Consider the following 24614-nt stretch of genomic DNA (forward strand, 5'->3'; position numbering starts at 1 on the left):
AAGGTCATGCCACAGCATCTCAATAGGATTCAGGTCAGGACTTTGACTAGGCCACTCCAAAGTCTTCATTTTGTTTTTCTTCAGCCATTCAGAGGTGGATTTGCTGGTGTGTTTTAGATCATTGTCCTGCTGCAGAACTCAAGTTCGCTTCAGCTTGAGGTCACAAACAGATGGCCGGACATTGTCCTTCAGGATTTTTTGGTAGACAGCTGAATTCATGGTTCATTTATCACAGCAAGTCTTCCAGGTCCTGAAGCAGCAAAACAGCCCCAGACCATCACACTACCACCACCATATTTTACTGTTGGTATGATGTTCTTTTTCTGAAATGCTGTGTTTCTTTTAGGCCAGATGTAATTTTTGTCGGCCGGCCACTCCTGGGAAGGTTCACCACTGTTCCATGTTTTCTCCATTTGTGGATAATGGCTCTCACTGTGGTTCACTGGAGTCCCAAATCTTTAGAAATGGCTTTATAACCTTTTCCAGACTGATAGATCTCAATTACTTTCTTACTTTTCAATTACACTTTTTCACACAGGGCCATGTGGGTTTGGATTTTGTTTTCCCTTCATGAAAAAGCCCTTCATTTAAAAACTGCATGTTGTGTTTACTTGTGTTATCTTTGATTAATATTTAAATTAGTTTGATGATCTGAAACATTAAAGTGTGACAAACATTCAAAAAAATAAAAAATCAGGAAGGGGGCCAACACTTTTTCACACCACTGTATATATATATACATACTACCAGTTTTTGAACAGTAAGATTTTGAATGTTTTTAAAAGAATTCTCACCAAGTCATCATTTATTTTATCCAAAATACAGCAAAAGCAGTAATATTGTGAAATATTTTTTGTATTGCAAATAACTGTTTTCTATTTTAATATATTTTAAAATGTAATTTATTCCTGTGATCAAAGCTGAATTTTCAGCATCATTACTCCAGTCTTCAATGTCACATGATCCTTCAGAAATTATTCTAATATGTTGATTTGCTGTTCAAACATGTATTATTATCATCAATATTTAAAACAGTTGACTACATTTTTTTCAGGATTCTTTGATGAATAGAAAGATCCAAAGATCAGCATTTATCAGAAATAAAAAGCTTTTGTAAAATTATAGACTATACCATTCAAAAGTATATTTTTTCTATTTATAGAAATTAATACTTTTATTTAGCAAAGATGCTTTAAATTGATCAAAAGTGATGATAAAGACATTTATAATGTTACAAAATATTTCTATTTCAGATAGATGATGTTCTTCAGAACTTTCTATTCATCAAATAAAATATTCTACTCAGCTGTTTTCAACATGATGATGATAATAATAATAATAATAAATGTTTTTATTCAAATCAGAATATTAGAATGATTTCTGAAGGATCATGTGACTGGTGTTAAAAATTCAGCTTTGAAAGCACAGGAATGAATTACATTTTAAAATATATTCAAATAGAAACGTTATTTTATATAGGCTTACTAAAAATATGTCTAAATTTTGCTGTACTTTGGAACGGATGAAATAAATGCAGGCTTCGTGAGCAGAAGACACTTCTTTAAATTACATTATAAAATCTTACTGTTCAAAAACTTGTGACTGGTTTTACACACACATACAGTTTAGTTTCCATTATAATTCTATCCTATAGTGTGGAAAAAGCACTTTGACATTGGTGTGGATATAAAAAATACAGTTTTTATGATGGCAGCTGTAACAAATGCCATATGTTTCCACTATATATATATATATATATATATATATATATATATATATATATATATATATATATATATATATATATATATATATATAGGCCTTAAAATATGGATGAAATCAATAGTAATTGTCTAACCATTTATAGACCTACAGGAGGTGCACACACCCAGTTTGCATTCTTCAGTAGATGACAGCATGATGACCTAATTTCCGGTCGGTCCCTTCATCAGACGGTCGGTGGCGCGCTTGCTCGTATGTTTTTAGAGCTCGCGCTCGTGGCCTCGTGCACTTTCAGTCGGAGACGCGCAACATTCCACACGCGCTGAGAGCGGGATCGACGCACACAACAAACGCTCGCGGACCGTCTACTGAGCTGTTTTCTGTTGAAGAGCCTCTTATAAGAATCCATAGCGGGATAATTTCAGCACAAACCCCAGCAGAGAGTAACCGTGGAAGATGGGTTCAATCCCGGCCGTGTCTGTGCTCATTCTGGCCATCGCTGTTCCGAGTCTAGCCGGATACATTGAGGTACGTGCGCAACTAATATTTCACCTTGTTTTCATAATTATCTTACATCAATTACACTGATATTTCTGTGCTGAGACTGTGATGTTAATATTTCTGGGTAAGTAGTAGTTTACTAATAATATTCAGCCTATAAAATCATTAGCCTGACACTTTAAAGTGTCCGTGTCCCTTGTTGTGTTTATTTAGATTAATTGTGTAGCAGAAAAGACACTAAGTCTAATTTAATATGAAATGCTAAATACGTGTTATTTTGTAAATTGTCTCTGGACGGAGTAAAACAAATAAAAAATTTCCTAATTTAGTCGAGCTGTGGAATACCTTAAATACCTTTTATCTTTTCACTGTGGTATTTATTTCTGTTGTTTTATTGGAAAACTGATTTTATCATAGTGTCAGTCTGAAGTCCTCTTTTTTACAAACCTTTAGATGCATTCAAATCTTCTTTTATCCATTAATGTTAATTGCTGTTTTATGCATTATTTCATAAACGCATGGATTATAATTGTGGTCTTGCATTGGAGAATATCCACTCATCCTGACTCCATCAAAGGAGACCTTTTAATGCTTTGTCTACTCTGAGCTTTGACTTGGCGTGAAATGACACAAAAATGAAAAGAATCAAGATGGACAATCAGCTTCGAAATATTTAATCACACTATATAACTGAAATGATTCAGATCATTATACATATTCATCAGGAATGGCTTTCAGGTGTTTGATTTGAACGGTGATCTGGCAAGCTTTAGGTGATAAATCACTCCCCATGTTAAAGGACAAGTTTGTATTTGTCGGAGAACACTGCGTCAGGCTTGTGAAAAAAAAACGTCACAGTAGGCAAATTATGCAAATGAAATCATGTAAGAAAGTCAAGTTTATGGACTCTAAAGCTCTCACACCTTTCCTGGATGCTCCTGGTTGCTTTAAACCTTGCCTAATCACAGCTGCCCGTGTCCAATAAATGTGTACCAATAGTCCTTTCCGATGGCATGCTCTTCCAATAAGAGCTCAGCTTGCAGGCATGATATAACAAATTATGAAACAATTCTTTTCAGTGCCAGAAATAATGGCAGTGACGCACTGAAATGATGAAATCTCTTTGTTGCTAATTGATGCATTTCGAAAGAAAGGAGCTGTCTGTGGTTCACCGTCATGAAGAGGTGCAGTGGTGTTTATGGATATGCATAGATCAGTATTACTGTAGAAAATCAAAGAATCATTTTACCTTCAGATCAATATTATGACCCTATTGTATTTCTGTTATCACTGCTTTTGTCTTTGTTACACATTTGACTCCTTGTATCCTTGATTGTTTTGATCTGATAGCTCCTCAAGCGTACGATAACCAGGGCAAGATGTTATTTTGAGAGAGGTGTGTGTGTGCAGCATTGTGTTTCTGGTCAGCGGGAGTTTGATGCTGAGCTAGTGAGCCTCGTTGACCTCAGACCTGATTTATAACCTGGCCAGGAAAGTCCTGCAGAGGTTATGCGCAGCCCTGAGCTCTCTCTAACTAAACTGCAGGAGAACCGCATGCATTGAGACCTTCAGTTTCTCCCTCCCAGTGCTGGTGATGGGAATTAGTCCCTCGGTTTTGCCAGGTGTCATTGTATTTTGCAGGAGACAAAAGCAATGTGTTAAAATCACACTGGGCTGTCTGTGTGATCATTGATGCTTTGCTGTTAACTCTCTGAAGCTGGTGCAAGCTTGGATTTGGCTTTTTTTTGTTGTTTCCTCAGCTGTGGATATGTCCCTTTTTTATTTTGTTACAGCCATATGCTATATAACCATGACACATCCAGGTTCAGCTATTTCAGATTTTGCTTGGTTTTACCTGCATCTTTTTAAATTAAGTGACCGAATATATTATTTATTAACATGATTAAAATTCATCTACCAGATAAATTTGCAACATTTTTAAACTTCACAGTACCATTCAAAAGATTGGGGCCACTAATATTTTTTGAAAAGTCTTTAATTCTTGCCAAGAATCATCAAAAATAAATGCAATGAAAATGCTAATTGTGAAATATATTATTACAATTAAAATAAGTGCTTTCTATTTTAATATATGATAAAATATATTTTATTCCTATGACGGTAAAGCTGAATTTTCATTTGTATGTAACTTTTTGGGTTTGCAATTGTCATTAATTTAATAGCTGTAAATTGAACAAATATAATGCAACGCTATATGAACTTGATTGACAATAAGAAAACAAATGTTAAATGGGCAAGTGTTTGAATTTTAAAGTCATGGAGTCATTGTTTTTGCAACTAAGGCTACGTTTACACGACAACGATGTAGTCAAAAACGGAAACGTTTTTTTCCCTTGCGTTTTTAAAGTTTCACGTTTACACAACAACATTTTCAAAACGATTTGCGTTTACAAATCCGTGAAAACTAGCGAAAACACTGTATTACGTATGCCAGGCCAGTAGTTGGCACGCTCACCTTGTTTACATGTCTACATGCCTAAAACATACTACGCACACGCATGATGTCACCGTTTTCAAAGATTACTGTATTGGGTGTTTACATGGAAACGATAACACTTTGAAACCTATTTTCAAAATTATGCGTTTTCAGTCCCCAAAATGCCGTTGTTGTGTAAACGAACAGGCAAAATGCAGAAAAACTTTTCCGTTTTTGGCTGAAAATGTTATCGTGTAAACTGTCCCTGAAGCAATGTCACAGGGCACTTTTTTTCAGTAAAATGAGATGAGAAAACTATGTATTCAAACAATGTGTTTCTCCAGTCCCATTTAATTTTTTGGGTGTTGCATTTCCTGTTGTTTACCGACTTGTGCCATGAGTGTTGCTTTTTTAAAACTGCATGTCAAGTCATAAGTCCCTTTCATACAGTAATACCAGTAAATCGCCGTAAAATTCCCGACTTATCTGTAGATGCAAAAATGTGCTGTTCACACAGGCAGTTGCGTTCAGTCTTTTTACTGGTAAAGCACCATTCACACATTTTCGTAAATTCTATGACAATATTAATCAGAAATTACCTCTCCTCCTGTTAGGGCTGGGCGATATGAGCAAAAATGAATATCTCTGTATTTTTGGCTGATTTGCGGTATACGGTATATGTTTTTTTTTTTTTTTGTATTTGGATTAAACAAATGAGTGAATGTAAGCATGTAGGCATAATATGTGCAAAAAGGGTTAAATTCACATTACATTGTAACACTATAACATTGCAATCTAAATACAAAAATAATCATTTTAAAGCAGAAGTTAAATGTACTAAAGGAAAATAATAAAAAAGCACAGACCGATTGAGTAAAAAGGCTATTTTGATTACATTGTCCAACTACAAATATTTCAGCAAAATTTATATTTTAGTCAGTTATTGCGCTCCTATTTCATTGCGCTCCGTCTGTTTGGCGCACTTGTTCTAAATGAAGTCTGTGAAGTTTAGCGGAGAATCGCAAAGCAAAAGCTTATGCACTTCTGACAGCAAAATGGAAATATTTCCATGGCTTTCTAACATTTACAGATGGAGAATATACCTGTGAAATGTGAGTTATGCGTTAAGGAAAACGGCACATCTCAAACACATTTAACAGCACGAGTAGCGTCACTGTCGACCTCACAAGCAGCCTTTCTGTCCGAGCCGCTTTAACCTGAAACTATAGGCTACAATGTCTTACGAGTTTTTTAAAGCCCTTCATATAAAGCTTGTCGCATGTTTTAAACTAATTGTATTATGCACTTTCTCCGCAGCAATTCAGTCTGTGTCCTCCCTTTTTTTTTTTTTTTTTTTTTCTTTCAGATGCGCTTGTATCAAACTGCTGTATATCGATATTAACGGTATTGCCTCATACCACATCTCTTATAAAGAATATATCGATATATCGTACAAACTCGATATACCGCCCAGCCCTACCTCCTGGTATTGTGTTTGTAAACAGGGAAAGGTACACAGTCAGTGTTTATATTTATGTTTTAATTTTTGTCAATCACATTCATGCAGCTGCTTTTGGCGCAGAGACATTGTATTAGATGAATTCAAACCGAACTACACCGTGCGGAGTAAATGCGTAATCTGCGTCAGAATGTTATGTTTGGCCCAGAGTCTTTTGTGGGAGCTTTCTGAACTCGTACATGCTCATACCGGTAGTCTCATTCTGCGTTCACAGTTATTTTCCGGTAAACTTTTCAAACCAGTAAATTGCCAGAATGAATTTACCGATACTTTTGAAAAGATCATTTTCGCACATGATATCTTAACAGTACTTTACAGTACTAAAGACTGTGTGAAAAAGGGCTATAGATAAACGCCTCTTGAGACCCCGGTGTCAATTTGGTTGTGTTCTGTCTCACTTTAAGAACGGTCATTATACTCAACAGAACTGGTCACATACAGGTTCTGTTGAGTAAGGGGTCATTGGTGCAACCTGAATTGATGGCATAAATGCAGCACTAGCCTTGAGCTATCCTTCTTCTTAAGCCCTGAACATTTTATCTGTGTTTTCCAATAGTGTATTTGATCAAATCCTGTTTTGTCTTTCACGGTAGATTGTCTGGCTCAGTGTGTCAGTTTTTGCTTGTACAGCTTTCATATTGACCGGCACTACCGCTCAGGGGTTTTTTTTTCCCCTTGAGTTGTTTTTGTTGTCAGATGTGTTATTAAAAGAACAAATTCAGGGGAAAAAATGTTGTTTATTTGAAATGTTCATTTCTTGAACCATTAATTTAGAAATTACTTCCCCTCCAATTCAAATTAATAAACTGCCCAACCCAAAGCCCAGCCTTGCTGATATAACATGTTGCCAACTAACACGACTCAGGGATGCTGGAATTTGATTGGCGACAAATCATATTTGTGCCGTGTACAAAGCTTACCTGCTTTTTCACATTTTGGTGATTTCACTGATTGTAGCACAAGCTTTGGCACATACTAACATGAATGAATTATTTTAAATGCCAAAGCAATGCCCTGTGTGCTCCAGTAACCTGCTGCTGGCACAGACATGACAGATTCAGATAATAACAAGAGTGATCATCAAGCACATTAAAAACGCTGAACTTGGCATACTTGGGAGTTACGCAGCCCCACTATTGTCACTGTGTAGGCTTAAGAGAATTCTAAAAAAGAGCTGGTAAAATCTCAGTGGTTGAGTGGCACACTCTGTGCTCTTTTCCAAGCCACTGAGATGGTAAACAAAAAGTGTTTTGTCTCCTCCAGATTGCTCGAGGGCCCACCTTGCTCTTGTTATGCAGTCGTGCAGCACTGCCTCCTATGATGGGACTCTAGGCTCATGTAATGATGCATTGCAAGGAGTAGTTGAACAAAAGGCTTAAAGTCAACATTAAATCTAATCTAATCGCATTCCTGTTCTTATTTTGCATGATTCTTCAGTGCACGTTATAAAAAAGGTTGTTTTGGTTGTCTTTTATCATAATAATGTGTTGCATCCCTGTGCTTTCGGGCTTACACATGCATTTCTTGAAAGGAGAAAAATTTGCCTTTTTTTTTTTTTTTTTTTTTTTTTTTTTTTTTTGTGGTCGACCTATATATCGAAAAGGTCGATATTTGGCATTTTTTTCAAATAATGGCATCAGCCGATAAGTTTTTCTGTTTGGCCGATGGGTTCGAGGCAGGACTTTTATTTTGACTGTGCTGATAACGTGTAGTGCCTGAGCACACAGCTCACATTCTCCCTCTTGTTCGCTGTCGTCATTAACAGTTCTGTCTAATATGGACAGAAGTCTGTCTAACAATCAGATAGAACTGTTAAACAAAGGAATTAAAATGTATACAAAAGTATTATAACGATTGCTTTTATATTATTAGTAATAATAGAAAGGCAAACATTATAGCCTAATACATTCTCGTTTGCCATCAGCAAATACGCATTTATATAATTTAAACAAATCTTTGAATGGCTAATGAACGTTTCATTTTACAAACCTTGCAAACTTAGTCGAATCCAGTAGTGAGATCTTGTGAAGTGTGCATGTGTATCCTGCATTATCGTGTGCTCTGTGTTACGTTGGGTGCGTGATTTCAAATTATGCTGCGCTTTATGCGTTTGCCCACTGTCATTTTCACCGTGTGCTGTATGTAAAATGAGTGTTACCTTGGCTTTATTTGAAAAAATATGATTCTCAGTGCACACAACCTACCCAGAATACTGAGTTGGTTACAGTGTTTACTTCCTTTTTAATTATATTTTTATTAAATATTTATTTATTTGTGAAATACTTTGTCATCTAACGTGTTTATTTGACAAATTTATTTTTTAATCCATTTTCAAATGATTTCAGATTTCTTAAATATTAATTAAAATAAATAAAATTATATCGGCCACCGGCCACCCTGCATTCCAAAATATCGGCATCAGCATCGGCTGTCAAAAAACCCATATCGGTTGACCACCTAACTGTATTTTGCTCAAAGTATGTACTTTAAAGAAAGTCTACTGGAAACGTTATTGGAATTTTTCATATCAATTTGAAAGATTGATCGAATTGTTTATTTATTTGTTTACTTATTTAAAATGATTAAATTATTGCATACAATTAATTTAGCTATGAAGTCTATTTTCTATCTTTTTATATTATCTTATTTAAATCTCTTTAGTTTGCCATGAATATAGCCTTTGCTGATATGTTGTAAAATTATTAATACAGAAAATAATAAATGTCTAGTATGGACTGTCCACTTTTCACAGTCAGTGTCCTGCCTTATATATTTCTTCCCACTGAGTATCTTGTTCCCTCATATTATAGATGTTAAATACCCCCCCACCCACCCACTTAAAAACTGTGACCAGCACCGGTCACTTGGGGAAGTCGTGGCCTAATGGTTAGAGAGTCGGACTCATAATCCAATGGTTGCGGGTTCGAGTCTCCGGCCGGCAGGGATTGTAGGTGGGGGGAGTGAATGTCCAGCGCTCTCTCCGCCCTCAATACCACGACTGAGGTGCCCTTGAGCAAGGCACCGAACCCCCAACTGCTCCCTGGGCGCCGCAGCATAAAATGGCTGCCCACTGCTCCGGGGGTGTGTTCACGGTGTGTGTGTGTGTTCACTGCTGTGTGTGTGTGTGCATGTTGGATGGGTTAAATGCAGAGCACGAATTCCGAGTATGGGTCACCATACTTGGCTGAATGTCACTTCACTTCACACTTGTGCAGCATCGGACTGTTTCTTTATTATTCTACAATGTCCTCATTTGTATATCTGTATAGTTGTATGTACATATGTTTAAACTGTACTTATCTGTATTTGAACGTCTACTGTCAGTGTTTAATGTTAACTGTATGCACCAAGGGTCTGAGAGTAACGCAATTTCAATTCTCTGTATGTATGTGCTGTACATGTGGAAGAATTGACAATAAAGCAGACTTGACTTCTAAATGGGTTGTGAGGGCCTTTGAGTGTTGAATGTTTTTTTTTTTTTTTTTTTTTTTTTCCTAAATCAGTTTGGTTCTGATCAAATCTTCCATTCGGTTAGAGACAAATTCCGTAAAGTCAAGGCACTGACTCTAAAGCAACATTTGTTTGGTTTTCGCACCTGTGTTTGGTTAACCGCATGTAGTGGCTTTATGTGTGTATGCGTGAATGTTTACGGGGTGTATGGTGTTTGCGGGGGTGATTCTGTCTGCAGCCTTTGAAGGCACACAAGCCATTTCTATGCAGACTTCATTGTGTGGATGTGTTAGCAGGGCTTTTAATAGCATAGATTGCTCACACCAGGAGTGATGAATGGATGTCGGTGAGGGACTATTGTGAGCTCTGAATGGGTGCAAACATCCTGACCAGCACAAGGACCCGAGTGGGACATAACCGTGTCAGACGCGACAACATCCAGGTTGGAGATCAGATGTTAATTGCCACATTGTGCACTTCTCTTGACGTGATGCTCAGTGGAAGCATACAGAGTAACTTCTAGTCATTTGTTTCTCTGTGCAAAGAAACATTTATGTAAATGTATTATTTATTTGAATGTACCAGTATTTATTTATTTGATAGATAAATGGTACATTTTAAATCGTAAAGTATAATGCATTAAAGTATTTTTAATTCTTTAAATCTTTATTTTTTTTAATTTAAATATCCTGTTTTTTACTTATTTCTTTTGCTTTTATCATAGGTGTGCAGTCTGTTTGATGGATTTGTACTTTTGTTCACAATTCATTTTTTTTTAACCCCACATATTTTGTGGAATGTATTTTATGTATTGAATAGCTCAGCTTTTGTTGCCTCACAGCCCCTTTTTTTTTTTTTCTTTTTTTTTTTTTATATATCATCAGAATAAATAGGGCATCTACCTTTACTAAGTTCCATGACGGGTGAATAAATAAAATTTGCAGGCCATCAACATTACTAGCTATTACTGACGAGATGCGCATGATCATCGTGTTTGATATATCGCCCACCCCTACTATCGATCTATCGGAGGAATATTCCATGCATGGAAAAAAAAAAATCACATGGCATCCTTGACAAAATTCGGATGTTTTCCCTGCTTTTCACATATCACTCACCCTGCTAAGTTATGGCAGCACAAAACATTTTGGATGTGAATTCATATGCATGTCAGGTGTGGCAGAGCTCTGTTGTTAAATTGCAGGCATTAATGATGGTCTTGTCAGCCATTTTAGAGCCCTGCATTTCTTTTTTACGCCTCTAGGGCCGGGCTTCGGGCCAATTTTCATGTCATAGTTCAGCCGGGCCTCGGGCCTGTTTTGGGTTTCTCCTTATTTTTATATTGTAGACATCTATCGATTTAGTGATGAAAAAAATTGCCGTGCTGGTGGAAACAACAGGAGACCGTGCCGCGACAGAGCAGCTCGATGGTGTTTAGTGTCCCGCAGCGTGCACAAGTGACTTCAGCGCAGATGAATAGTTCTGCGTTCAAATGCACGCAATAGGCTAAAGCTTGCTGCAAAACCCCAGCAAACATAACCATGAATGTGTCTGCGGGAAATAGTAAGGAGATATTTGAATTATTTACTAATAAACTAATGTTTTCTGAGTCTGTGTCGCAAGGATGAAGTTGCTGATCCTGACTCACCGTCTCCTCATTAGATGCGCCTTTAGAAAGAAATGCATCTTTATTGATTATGATTAAGATGAGTTTTTTTTTTTTTTTTTTTTCGTTAAGTAATAATTTAAAGTTTTCTATAGATATTTATCATGTCTGTGAGGCATGTATTCGCTCAGCTTCGGTTCATTTTTGTGAAGCGTTCCTGTTCAAGACGAGACGGCAGAAAGCGCATGTTTGTTTTCTTTGTTTTATAAAAGAACTACCTTTTGTTGGTATTGTGAGTGCACACAAATACAAGTAGACCCTTTACAGGTCCGAATGATGTATTACTCTTACCTTTTATAAAAAAATGACGGCCTAGGCTATTTTAATTTGTTTCCACTGAAAACAATCCAGGTGTTTGCGCTGGTGCCTCCATGTCCTGCAGAGCGCGCTTTAGCTTCCGCTCTCCGTAAAAACTCAGATATAGGCTAGCACATTATTATTATAGTGCAGGTTTAACGTTTGAACATTGTTATATACTTCAACTGTTTTAGTATAACTATAGATTATTTTAGGCAAGTCGTGATATGAGAAGGCTAAATTGATCAAACGTAGGCTATGATCAGCTCATGCCGCTTGGTCGTTACTTAAAAAAAATCTATTTAACGAACAAACATGCTCCAAACGTTTTTCTAAATTAACGTAATAAAAAAACGAAACAATATAATAATTTTGCCATTACACACAAAACTGAACTATTTTAATAGCCGAAACAGTGGTGTAAACTGTTTTAGGAAAAGGGGAAAAAAAAGACTGTCTCGGGTCGGAAATTCTGATAAGTTGTCGGACGTGGGCCGGGCTAGGGCCTGAGCGTCTCAGGCTAGGGCCTAAATTTTAGGCCCATGCAGGGCTCTAAGCCATTTCCTGTTTCGTAAAGCCTGAGCTATGTTAGCGCCACCCTGATGCTCATCCTCTGAGCTGAGAGCTTAGTGCTTTGAGAACGGCTGGTAAAATAATTGAAAGTGTCTCTGTCTCACCACAAATCCTCTTAGCTGTAAGACACACTGAGTGCTCGACAGGGGAGAAGAGAAGAGAACATGCTACTGCTGCGGATGCTCCGCCCGCCCATTACTGATATGATGCATACATACGCAAACACGCTTTGATAGCCGCACCCTTGAGTGAGCTCAGACTGTGAGTCTGCACCTTAGTCACTGACATACTTTTTGAGATTGCACCGTTTATTCAAAATCCTGCCCGCAATCTCTAGTGATCAGTAGGATTATTTGCATTGTCGACTAATAGGCTAAGAGTTTAGGTGAAAATAAATTTTTGTACTTTTGAAGCATTTTTTGAGTTCAACGTGTCCTGTGGCCTGACATGAGTTTTTATGAAGTACAGTTATTCCATGTGGTATCAATTAATATCAGATCCAGAAAATTGCAAGCAAAATTGTACTTCAATTAAAGTCATCTTAAATAGAGCTATTAAGCTATGTTGACAATTTGTTTCCAACAGTTAGACCATATGCCAGCATCTGAACAAAAATTTAATTATGTAAATGAAATGTATTTGGTTATGTTAAAATACTAGTAGGAGATAAAACTGTCCACTTGCTTTATTGTCTTCCTGTTGGGAAACGGATTAGTTATATTTACATGGAACCCAATTTCTGTTTTTTTTTTTTTTAATATATTTCTGCATTCTGTAATATCTGTATATTATGCATTTAAATACAGTTCTTGATGAGAAGGGAGGACAACAGTCATACTTGAAACAGTTAAAAAATGAAAAACAATATAGATGATTTAATGGACAAAGTATGGTATTTGCTGTACTGCCAATTATTTTTTAGAGATTGTTTTAAAGTTGGATTTCAATTTCACGTATCAATTCGATTGATTTTTATTTTTTTTTTCTATTGCTTTTATTTATTCATTTCACAGATGACTAAATTTGTCAGAATTTTTTTTTTAACTCTAAAATTGTACAATTTTTTTTTTTATTTGATTATAAATTAAGTAAATGTCTTTTATTGTCACTTTTGATTAATTTAATGCTTATATTATGCATTCATTTCTTAGACACGCATGCGCACACACACTCTTACATACCCCAAATGGTTATTTTGGTGAAACTGATTATCAACTTCTAATTGCAAGTCGCCAACATTTCATTTTGTCTAAAGTCTGTACCTTGTTGTTTGAAAAAGCGCATCTTTTTTGGTACCCCCCCTCCCAATAGTTTCCTGCTTTCTTTGTGTCTGAGTTTGTCTCTCTCTCTCTCTCTTATCTGTCTGTCTGCCACTGGCTTCCTCTCTTTCTGTAAATGTCTCTCTTATCTCCTCCTGTGTGTCATGTCTGAGCGTGTCTGCTGCTTCGGGTCCCTCTTCAGGACCGGCTGCATTAGAGGAAGTTATATATAGCGAGCTCGTCAGGCAAGCCCTGCTCGCACAATCTCTCTGAATCTCGGTCTCCTGGGCGGTGCGCGTTCACTCTAATTATCCAGCATGTATTCGTCCGTCTTCTGTTTGTACGAGAGAGCGAGAGGCACCGTTACTTCCCACGTCTCAGTTCATCACAAATTTAGACTCTCCCCCATCAAAGAGATGCAGATGCAGTCATATTTGCCCCTTTAGCATGAATGCTAGCAGTCCATTCCACCTTTAACTGCACCATATAGATTTATCAGCTACTCTGCCGTTTGGAGGACATGAAAGATTTTGTGGGTCTGAATATGGGCAAGTGCGTGTGTGTGCGCTTGTAAGCTCATTGCCTGCATCAATAGTTGCGTTCGGATGGGGTGTGACTCATCTCCTCTGCATGTGTTCACATATGAATAAAACATTTGCTCTCCTATTCAAGAGCATGTTGTTCTCTATCAAACGCACAAACAGATTTTTTCCCTTACATTTCACCAAGTATGCTTATGGCCCATATCTGTGGCCATCTGTGTTAATCTTGATGCTTTGATATTTGTGTCAAGAATGGTTGAGAGATCTGTATGTGTGTGAATGTTAGTATGGCTGTTCAGAATGGCATGCTGCCTGCCATTTTCTTTAAATGAAGTAATATGACTGATCGTAAGCTGATGTAATACATTTGCCCATTTGCCTCAATGCACAGAGAGCAACCAGAATATCATATTCCATAATGCAGGGTGTCCTAAATGGGGGTTAATGAAAAGATAATATTTGCAGGCCCTTTATTTTAAAACGTCACTTTTTTTTTTTTTTTTTTTGGCGTTTTTGCCTCTTTATTTTTGATAGGACAGTGTTTAGACGGGAAATGAAGTGGGAGAAAAAGGGGGGACGGGATTAGGAAAGCGCTATGTTGGTGCATGACAATTGCAAACATTTAACCCGAATGAAAAATGTCTAAATTAAAAAACAAAACGCACACATGTATGTGTAAAATTATTTACAACTATATATTTATATTTATTTTTTTTTATGTAATTTTTTTTTTCAATAATCTATTTCCAATAATCTATTTTCTCATGTTGCAGTTCAAATCTCAGATACAATTTGACAAAATAATTGCTTCGACTGCCAATAATTTTGATGTTTCTACAGAAATTTTTATTAAAATGCAAAAGAAAAACAAAATCAAAAACATTTATTTAAAAAAAGACGACAATGTAGCACACATTTAACATTTTATAAAGCATACTTTTATTATTTTTTTATTTATTAAAGCATATTTTTAAATATCACCACTTTTTTAAAAAAAATTTTTTTTTTTAACTCATAACTCAAATGTCCGGTGAAAACAACTTGCAATTGCACTTTGGGCATCCCTAGTTTGAGTCCCGGTTTGTGGACCTTTCCCAATCCCGTCCCCTTCTCTCTCTCCCACTTCGCTTTGCCAATACTTAACTGTCCTATCACAATAAAATGCCCCAAAATCTTAAACAACAACACAACTCTCATATACTGGATCATTTAGTCTGCATAAGTCACACCATTTTCTTACAATCAACTTCCAGCTTGCATTCAGATCTGCTTCCATGCAAACAACAACCAAAGGACAGAGCCAAGCTCTCCTATCCTACTTTCATTTACAATAATCCATTTCACTTGGTTGTGCGTCACAACATAAAAGAAAGGATCAGTCAGTACTTTTACATTGTGCTTTAAATAATTCCATTTTCCAAAACACAGCCCCCAAAGACATGGCCACAGTGACTGACAGGCACAGTAGCACTCCCAAGTTTTGATTTGCTGGGGCACTAGCAGCGCTCAGACTCGCTATTTACAGAGCCTAGGGCTGTCAGGGAGACAAGTGTGATTTCTCATGACACCTTTTTCAGTGATATCTCCAGAGTAGTGACATTTAATGGGTTGCATTCTCAAAATAAATTCTTTTACATCACCTTTATGCTGGAAGCAGGATGCTAATATTCCTCTTTGAGGATAGTTTTAATGTTTGTGTGTGTGTAGGTTGCTCACTGTTTTCCCACGTTATGTTAATTTACATGGTCTTTTATGAGTATTTTGTTTTCTGTCTTCGTTTGCTGTGTGTGTTTTAAGAGGATTTTGAATTCTGTCAGTCGCCTCATTCTTCTCTTGTCTATCAAACTGCTTGTTCTTGCTCTTGTAGGAGTGGCTGCAAATGAATCTGGGAATAAAACTACGCAAAACTCCTTTGTGCGTGGTATTGCTTTAATTTACATGATCAAATGCGCTTGTAAATTTTGTGTGGGAGATGACTGGAGGCTGTGTATCTGCATTTGAATTCAGCTCAGGCTTTGATTCGTAGCCCCTCCTGTGTTGTGGTCTTTATTTGAATTCTAAGAGCAGGTCTCATTGAGAAGGGCATTCAGAGAAGGGCTTGTCTCAGTCATTCAGGTCAGTGATAGCAGGCCAGCCGTTGTGCTTATTGAGCAGCGGTCTTTAGGTAGTTTGTTTGTGCATCTTGAGTACTTTTATCTGGCTGAGGAATGACCAATCATTAACAGATTTTTTGTTTTGGGTGGCTGAGTTTTGCTAGTGCCTCCCTCTCTTATTCTGCCCAAGTAAACAGTATCTCTGCTAACATTTCTATTTTGACTGTGTTGGCATGTTGGTGCTGGTTAGCATCTGGAGCTTTATTACCGAACTATTTATTTAATACATGACTAGTGCCAAGAACAACAAAGCTGTGCATACATACTGACACCACCTACCATTCAACATGTTCCAATAGGTATCAGATTATTTAAAAAATGACTAGCTTAGTGATCGTTGGCATGGTAAATTGTAAGTTGTTTCAAGAAAAACTTCTGTAAGGTGGGTATGGCAGTTGTAGCCACTGAGGAAGCCTACGGATCTTTTATTAAACGTAGTGGACTACTGAACTTTGTAATATTTTAAAATATTATGATTTAAAATAACGGTTTCCTTTTTGAACATTTTAAAGTGTACTTTATTCCTGTGATGCAAAGCTAAATTTTCAGCATCATTACTCCAGTCATCCGTGTCAATCCTTCAGAAATCATTCTAATATGCTGGTTTGCTGCTCAAGAAACATTTTAATATCAGTGTTAAAAACAGTTGTGCTGCTTTAAGTTTTTCTTCACTGTCACTTTTGATCAACTTAATGTGTCCATGCTAAATAGAAGTAGGGATGCTCCGATCAGGAATTTTGCAACAGTGTACCGATTTCTTAGCATGGTGATCGGCCGATTCTGATGCTTCAAACGTTATATAACATATGTAATAATGTTCACAATTCACAAAAAAAATCAAAATTTTTCCTTATACACTGAACATTTTAATATGCCTTTTAAAATGGGGTTTATGCATACCATCATAACAGGATACTCAATATAAGACGAAAAATAAATGCAAACAAAATGGAGCAGTCTGATGTCTCACAAGGTTTATTTCAACATTATCCAATAGTAAACTGTAGAAGACAAAATAAACATTTGATCTCCTAAAACTGAGAGGTCTGATGTAACTTAAGCATTGTCAATGCAAGTCTGAGCAGGACAAAATTAATAATAATAATAATAATAATAAAACACATTTAAACTCCTAAAATAAGTAATTTTAAGTGCTAGCATTACCCCTTACGGCTCCGACGAGGTTTTGTTCCGTCCTCCACGCTGTGCCAACTCACAAAAGACTACTTTTAGCCAAGCAGTGTGGAGAGTTACTTCAAAAACATGCCGCGTTGTTGCTGGTATGAACGCAAGCAGTAACTATGTACAGATCAGCTTTAAAGTCACTAAATCTGCTGTTAAAAATTAATCATCATGCAAAACATACACAACAAATAGCTAATTTTTTTTTTGTGTTTTTACTCTTATTGTGTGAATTTTTTTTCTTTTTTTTTTTTTTTTGTTTCTGGTCTTATGAGGCAGAGCAGGGGAAGAGGATTAAAATGTCAGATCAGTAGAGGTGAGCAGAGAGATCAGTGTGCTGTAACTGTATACACCCCAGAGACCCGGATCTGCACTGCTGAACCACCAAAAGCACTGCCAACACTGATGCAGCACTTTTGGGGGAAAAACCGATAGAGGGAGAGAATGCGATTGGCTGCACAGTGAAAATCAAAGCATCCTGAATTCTGACCTCAAGATATCTGGAGCCTCTGAAAAGTTCAGAGGTCAGCGGCTTCCAATGAGTCTGATACCAGCAGATTATGGGTCTGGATTTTTGGTTTATTGGTGGCAGTGACCGTGGAGAAGTGTCCAATCTGAAATCACCGCAGGCAGGGTTTCTCTACTCTGTCCTGTATGATGGAGAAGAGAACAGGATGAGATGGAGCCTTTGAGAAGGGCATGCATCAGGATGCCTGTCATGGAGAGATACATGATGTCCTCGCAAGTGGGAGGGAATGTGGGAAGGTTGGAAGGTATGGAAAAGGGGCTGATGCAATGTACCATGGAGAATTTTGCACACAGTTAAACGCAGTGGAAGTTCAATCTCTGGGGAAGTAACTACACAGCTCATGGCTGCCACGGCCCTTATTGTTACTTCTCCCTCTTCTGCAAATAGAACAGTACTAATAAAAGTGGTGTGACCAAGTTCTTACTCTCCAGCCTGCATCAGTACAACTCGTATTATTGTGAAACTTGTAATAGTTGCAGTAGAAGTTAGCAATTGCTCACACTTGGGATTTAGAGCAATCTTACTTAAGATTCCTAACCGGTGGATGATGGAATCCCATAGACGTGCTTGGATGTGGAATATTTTGACTAGGAAATAACTGAAACAACTTTTTGGTTACTTAAGGAATCACAAAGCAACATTATTGGACTCCTAAAGCCCAAAGTGTACTTAATTCTTTACTTATACGCTAGGGATGGTATGCGTACTGTACATGCAAGTGTGCGCTCAGCTTAAGCATGCACCTAGAATGTTTTGCACAAAAGTTTTTCCACAAGGTGGCATTTTATTGCAGTCAAAAAAGACTCAACTCTAGTTTACATGAATACAAAGATGTTTGTATAGCTCATACGTTTTGGAGGAAAATATCACAGATATTGGATGAAGATTAAAGTTTTAGTGTGCATGTGTTGATCACCATCTTGGACCATGCAGTCACACATTATTTTAGGGTCCAGTTCTCAATGTTAACTATGACTTTTGCCTCTATCTCCAAATTACTACTTTTTTATAGTTAGTAAGGTAGTTAAGTTTATAAGCTTTAAATGCTGATAAACAACAGATATAATATTATGCATACATGCTAATAAGCAACTAGTTAATGGTGAGAATTGGTCCCTGAAATGTCAAGTGTGCATTTTCATAGGATACAATTAGACTAGTGAGATGTTGCTAAAACGCTTCTTGTTAATATGTGGTTTCATCAGATATCGGCTTGTTAGGAATGAACACATTGCTTGTGAACTAGCAATTTGAATCAGACTCTCTTAATCAGTGAATCCTTTAGAGCCACAACTTACTTCTAGGTTCCCAGCTGACTTGCTCACTGAACTGCGACTCCAAAATATGGTGCTTCAGACCGAAAGCAGATGTCTAAATGTATTGCACACTGAAATACAGTGAAAGATCTCATAAGCTTGGCATAAACTCAGCACATTCTCTACTTGAAGATACGTTCAATCTTTTTCTTTTTAAACAGCTGACACTGATCCCAACAGATTGTTGTTTATCACGGTCCTCATTGAGAGGCTTTTCATTATTAGTTGCTAATTATAATGAATTCCACGCTGCCAGCTGACTCCACCATCTTCCCGCTACCCCCCCAGAACGTCTTCATCCCGTTCCTAATGTCTCAGAGCTATTAAACACGGTGGCTGGAAGGCTCCGCTGCTGAGATGGAGAGCTTCACATCGTGCTCCATTTGAGCAGGAACAGGATTTTTTTGTTGTGGGGGCAGAGAGACGTTTTGGAACATTTGTTTTTCTGGTTTAGTGAGTTGATTTCCAGTAGTTTTAGAGAGGGAGAGCTTTGTTTCAGCACACTGTGAACAGAGGAGATCTTCTGTATAGTTTGTAGAGACTGACAGGGCAATAAGAGACGAGCCCTGCGGCTGCGATTGAGTCACAACATGGCAGCATGGATCCACAAACACATGACTCCGCTTCTCGCCGTGCCTATCAGTGCGCACGGGTGAATCATCAAAACACGGCCAGTTCATATAGTGCTTAAAAATCATAAGGTCCTCTCTATAGGCCTATATGTGTGTTAATATCAGCCCATCCCTATTGTATGTATTGTATTCACGTGAAACTAGCCCTCAATGTCTTTATGTATAAGAACAATCATCATGATTGTTCCTCCTGCAAGATGAAGATGGCTGCTCTCCATTCCCCTCCAGTGCCTCAGGGAAAACTGTGTGGCACCGAGGGATCTGCTTTTCTCCCGCTGCTTGTCATATGTTCGGGGGTGGATCAGGGGACTCAATGATCCATTTAACCTCGACCTTGGAGGTTGTGAGAGGATGGCAGAGCTGCAGATGAAGGAGGAGAGATTCATTCGCAGTGTGTGAATGTGAGCCGTGGGGCGGTATTTCTTTCATTGCATTCATTTCTCTTCCTTGGCCCTTCCGCCCCTGGTTTCTCTTCTGCATCAGTATTTCTTGTTTGGTATGGCCATTCACTTACAAAATGTACTGTGTATGGTGTCTGTATCATGGAAATTCCATGGTGCTGCTGAGTCATTTCTGTGATGGGTGAAACGCTTTCCCCATAAATTATATAACATGCTACAAGAATGGTATTTAAAAAAAAACCCCCAAAAAAACCGAATTAAATACCAGGTATTTCCATGTCAAAACCTCTGCCCAAAACAAAATATGGTATTACTATGGTGTAAGTTCAGTAAGGCTCATTGTATTTCCATGGAACATATCCTTGTCGTTAGACAGAAACTGAAATTTTAAGTTTTCATTTAGGTGTAAACTGAAACTGGAAAAAATTTACTTAATAGATTTTTTTTAAATGACACTCAAATAGAAATTGATCTGTATACATATATTTAAGCATATAGTGCACCAAGTTTTTATCAACAATAGTTATATTTCTACTCCAATTCCTTGTTAAAATAAACATTTCAATTGTGTAGTAGCTTATTTTCATAATACATTTATTTAAATGTATAATAAATGAGACTGAGGTTAAGTAAGAATATAATGAATATAGTGCGCAAAATATATTAAGCAAAATGTCCGTCTCTAGTTATATTCTTCTAACTGACAAACTATGGACATTGAATGGCTTTCTGAGGTAAATGAAACAGTACATGCTATTGTTTAATGATATAATGAAACGATGTACATTGAAAAACATTAAAACACTTATTTAAATTTTGTCCGAAACTGAACATTTGTTGCATCACTGATTACCATGGTACCACCAGAATGACCACAGTACCATGTCTAGAAGCCCATGGTATTATATTATCACAGCAAAAATAAATAGCATTGCTGTGGTACTGTCTTGAAAACCTCTGTATTACCATGGTGCTTTTTGTCACTGTTTGGCTCCAGTCCTGTTCTCTTCTCACTGTGAGGTGTTTTTGTGTGATATGGGTAAAGCTAGTGGTCTCTGATAAGAGTGCTTCTCTCTCACACACACACTTCCTCTCAGCCAGCATTGTCTTGCTCCACTGTGGTTTTCAGAAATAGCACAGATGTGAGATTTTAAGAGGTTTTTCTCCTTGCTGTTCTCACTGCTGGTCAGTCTAGAAACATATGGACTGTCTGTATAGCCGTTCTGCTCCACTGCAGCCTTCAGTCGCCCTACAGGAACACCAACTTTATTTGAACACATCTCAAGCTTCCTCCCCGAGTTTATAACAGTCTTTCCATGTTTATTCTACTTTCTTGGTCTGTCTTTTTCATTTTTCTTTCCCACTGTCCTCTGTGTGCTTAAAAATGAAAGGTGCTTTAGGCGTTAGTTTGGAATGACATACTAACTGTACTATTCATACTATTTCTGCAGTATCTGTACTGTGCATCTGTGGTGGGCCATCAGGGCCAGCAAAGCCTTCTCTGCTGGCCTAAACACTATCAGAATAACTGACTTGGTTTCAATATATTTTTCCTTGAATGTGTATTAAATTATTTACTATAGTCTATTCTCTTCATTTCATAGCTTTTTTTTTTTTTTTCTCGGTTGCGCTTCTTCCAGTAGCGTATATTTATATTAGAGCTCTTATCCAATCATATTTCAGCAATCGTATTGCCAGGGTCAAATAAATCTGCCTAATAAGGCCTTCAGAATAAGCAGTGCAGGCATCTGTAGCTTAACATCAACGGCAATGAAATCGTTGCTTTAACCAATCAGATTTCGAGTTGGCAGCTCCAGGGCCATCTAGCAGGCTTATGATAACGTCAGCATTTTCTCATCCTTTGATTGGATGCTCAGAGCGCACTAGTCAAAGCTAGCAAACAGCATCACTTTAAATTTGTTTTCAGTGTTATTACGGTTTCTCACCGTATATGCTGTGTACAGTGCATTCTGAAAAATATTCACCCTCTGTAAATCTAAATAATAAAGTACTAAATGAACGCTGCAAAAAACAACCAGACATTTATTCGTATGGTAGGGTAAGTTTCATTTTTTACTTTCACTGCTTGCTGCGTTGTATTCTGATGTTATTTGCAAGATATAAAGCCATGTTTAATGTTACTTGCTCACTTTCCCGGTAAGGCTGTGCCAACTTGTATTTTCCTTCCTCACTTCCACTTAAGCATTTAAGTGGAAGTGAAGCAGTCAGTTAAGTTTACATTATTTAATAAGTAATGTAAACTTGATTAAAAAATAAATAACAAGCATGATTAATATAACCATTTTAAAGAAAAAAAGGTTGTTTTGTTATAGCTTTTGGAGCAAGGGTGCCGCCACCTTGCAGTACCACAGCGTGTCACGTCATGGGGTTGGTTCGCTCCAATAGCCAGTATAATAATACAAGCATTTCTTTATATTTTGAACACGCATGTTATTGTAACACACAAATAATTTGGGTTTCACCATCATTTGGATGAATATTCAACATCAAACTGTCTATAGGATAAGTTTTGATCGTGGTATCCCAAACATTTTCATAATGCGAGGCTCAACTTGATGTGAACAAACAACGCTTCATACAGTATCATTCAAGTCGCATTTTATTGTTATTCGGACTATTCAGACACATGCATTACATTGAGTGGTTCACCAGTTGTATGCATCATATTTTATGTTCACCTGCGAATACAATTAGCTTTCCAGCTGTTAACAGGCCGTAGTGTTTAACTTATCACCTCTCTTGCGGATTCAGCCATTGCCATTCTAGAAAGCGTTTGATTGGACACACATCTGTGTAGTGCAGGATGAGTCATCAGTATTTTTGGCTTGCCTCCTAGAAGAGAAAGGCTGTATATTTTAATGTGCGCATGGACCAAAAGCCACAAAACTCTGGTTTAGAGTTCGTGGGCACTTTAAGTAAAGAGCGCCGACCAAAAGCTGTCAGGAGCATCGTTGCTTGTGTATGTGTGTGGCTTTATCACTATGGATGTTCTGGCAGTCCTCGAAGCAGAAAACTTGTATTGAACTGCATGCTGATAAGTACAGGACAAAGCTGTGCAAGATAATGAGAGGGAGGGAGAGCGAGATTGCTTGTGTCTGGCACAGTGAAGTGAGCACAGGTCGTTTCTCAGAAATCCCAAGGTCTACGCGCAGAGATTAGGCGGGTGAGCTGTCGGCCAGACAGAGCCCACGCTGCTGCTTAATCCTGTTCGTTTAAACGGCGAGAGACAAGCAAACAATGCCGAAAACAAGCACAGTAACCGACCGCATTCACAGCGGTGTTCACTAAGCCCCAAATCTCCACTTTACGATGCACTGTATTTCTCTGCTTAGACCTCAGGCCTGCTGCGGAAAGCAAGGTTAAAAGGGACCAAGCAATTGAGCATTCATGGTTACAAACAAAGAGTTTAGTCTTTACAACTTAACTTTAAAACGCAGACAAGGTGGAATTACAATAATCGCTTTAGCAAAAAAATTAGCCTCACGTTTCTGCTTTAAAGCCTCCAGAATTTCTTGCTCCATAGACTTCCATTGTAAGTGCATTAAGTGTGATTTTTAAGATTTTTGCTGACCCTTGCCATTTATTTGCTCTCATTTCATTTTAAACCTCTATGACTTTTCTACAGAACACAAAAGAATATATTTTGAAAAATGTACATGCCACGAGAGCCATTTACTAGGGATGTGACTAGATCTCACGACATCAGATGTGAAAATATCCTCGCAAAACATTTTGCCATGTTTACATTAGAGCTGCACCATTAATCATAAAAAATTTGCGATCTTGCTTCAAACACCCACGCAAACTTATTCCTGAATGACAACGATTCAGCCATGTCTATTATGACATAACGAGTTTCAGTGGATTGTGTCGCTGCCCGTTAATAACTCAGAGGGTCGGCCATCATCACGCTTCCGATGTGAATGCTGTCATATGGGTGGTAGTCTCACGTAGCCAGACCTTCAGTTATTGTGTCTATTTCTGTCGTCAGCATCTGGCGTGGTGATGTCAGGAATGTAATCCTCTAAAGGGGCACGTGGGTGCTAAGCCTGGATTGAGAGGACCGAGAGGTTCGACCGGTCACATGGCACAGAAACGCACTCAGGAGAAAGAAGCAGAGCAACACATCAAGAGCATTGCAAGCACTCATGCATTTAGCAGTATGAGAATCTCACACAGCACTGTGGGAGAAGATGCTTCTGTCACAGTTTGCTGTCAGGATGAGAATGCAGATGGTTGAAGGGGTGTGTGAAAAAAGGCAGCAGCCCATAATCAAAACCGATTCTGTTGTTACAATGACAGGACATGTGTCAGAGCTTTTTTCCCTACAATATTTTTTTTAGCGGAACATTTTTTCAGACCTAGCAATTTATGCGCCATTTTTGCATCTGTTGTGAAAGTCGGCATGCAATGA

General features: G+C 37.7%; 1 protein-coding gene across 7 annotated transcripts in view; it reads left to right on the forward strand.

The window, feature by feature from the left end:
- The first annotated feature begins 1950 nt into the window (after nt 1-1950).
- Nucleotides 1951-24614, forward strand: part of LOC306843281 (amyloid beta precursor like protein 2-like) — an 81609-nt gene continuing 58945 nt past the window's right edge. For 3 of the 7 annotated variants that reach the window (XM_079374657.1, XM_079374659.1, XM_079374660.1), the window contains exon 1: nt 1977-2250. In XM_079374657.1, coding sequence (XP_079230783.1) covers nt 2179-2250 — 72 coding nt within the window. In that variant the 5' untranslated portion in view covers nt 1977-2178. Of the gene's footprint in view, nt 2251-24614 lie in introns of all 7 variants that reach the window. The other 4 variants (XM_079374661.1, XM_079374662.1, XM_079374658.1 and 1 more) reach the window with 3 other exon arrangements.

The sequence above is a fragment of the Barbus barbus genome (assembly GCF_936440315.1).
Source record: "Barbus barbus genome assembly, chromosome: 23".
NCBI classification, from domain to species: Eukaryota; Metazoa; Chordata; class Actinopteri; order Cypriniformes; family Cyprinidae; genus Barbus; species Barbus barbus.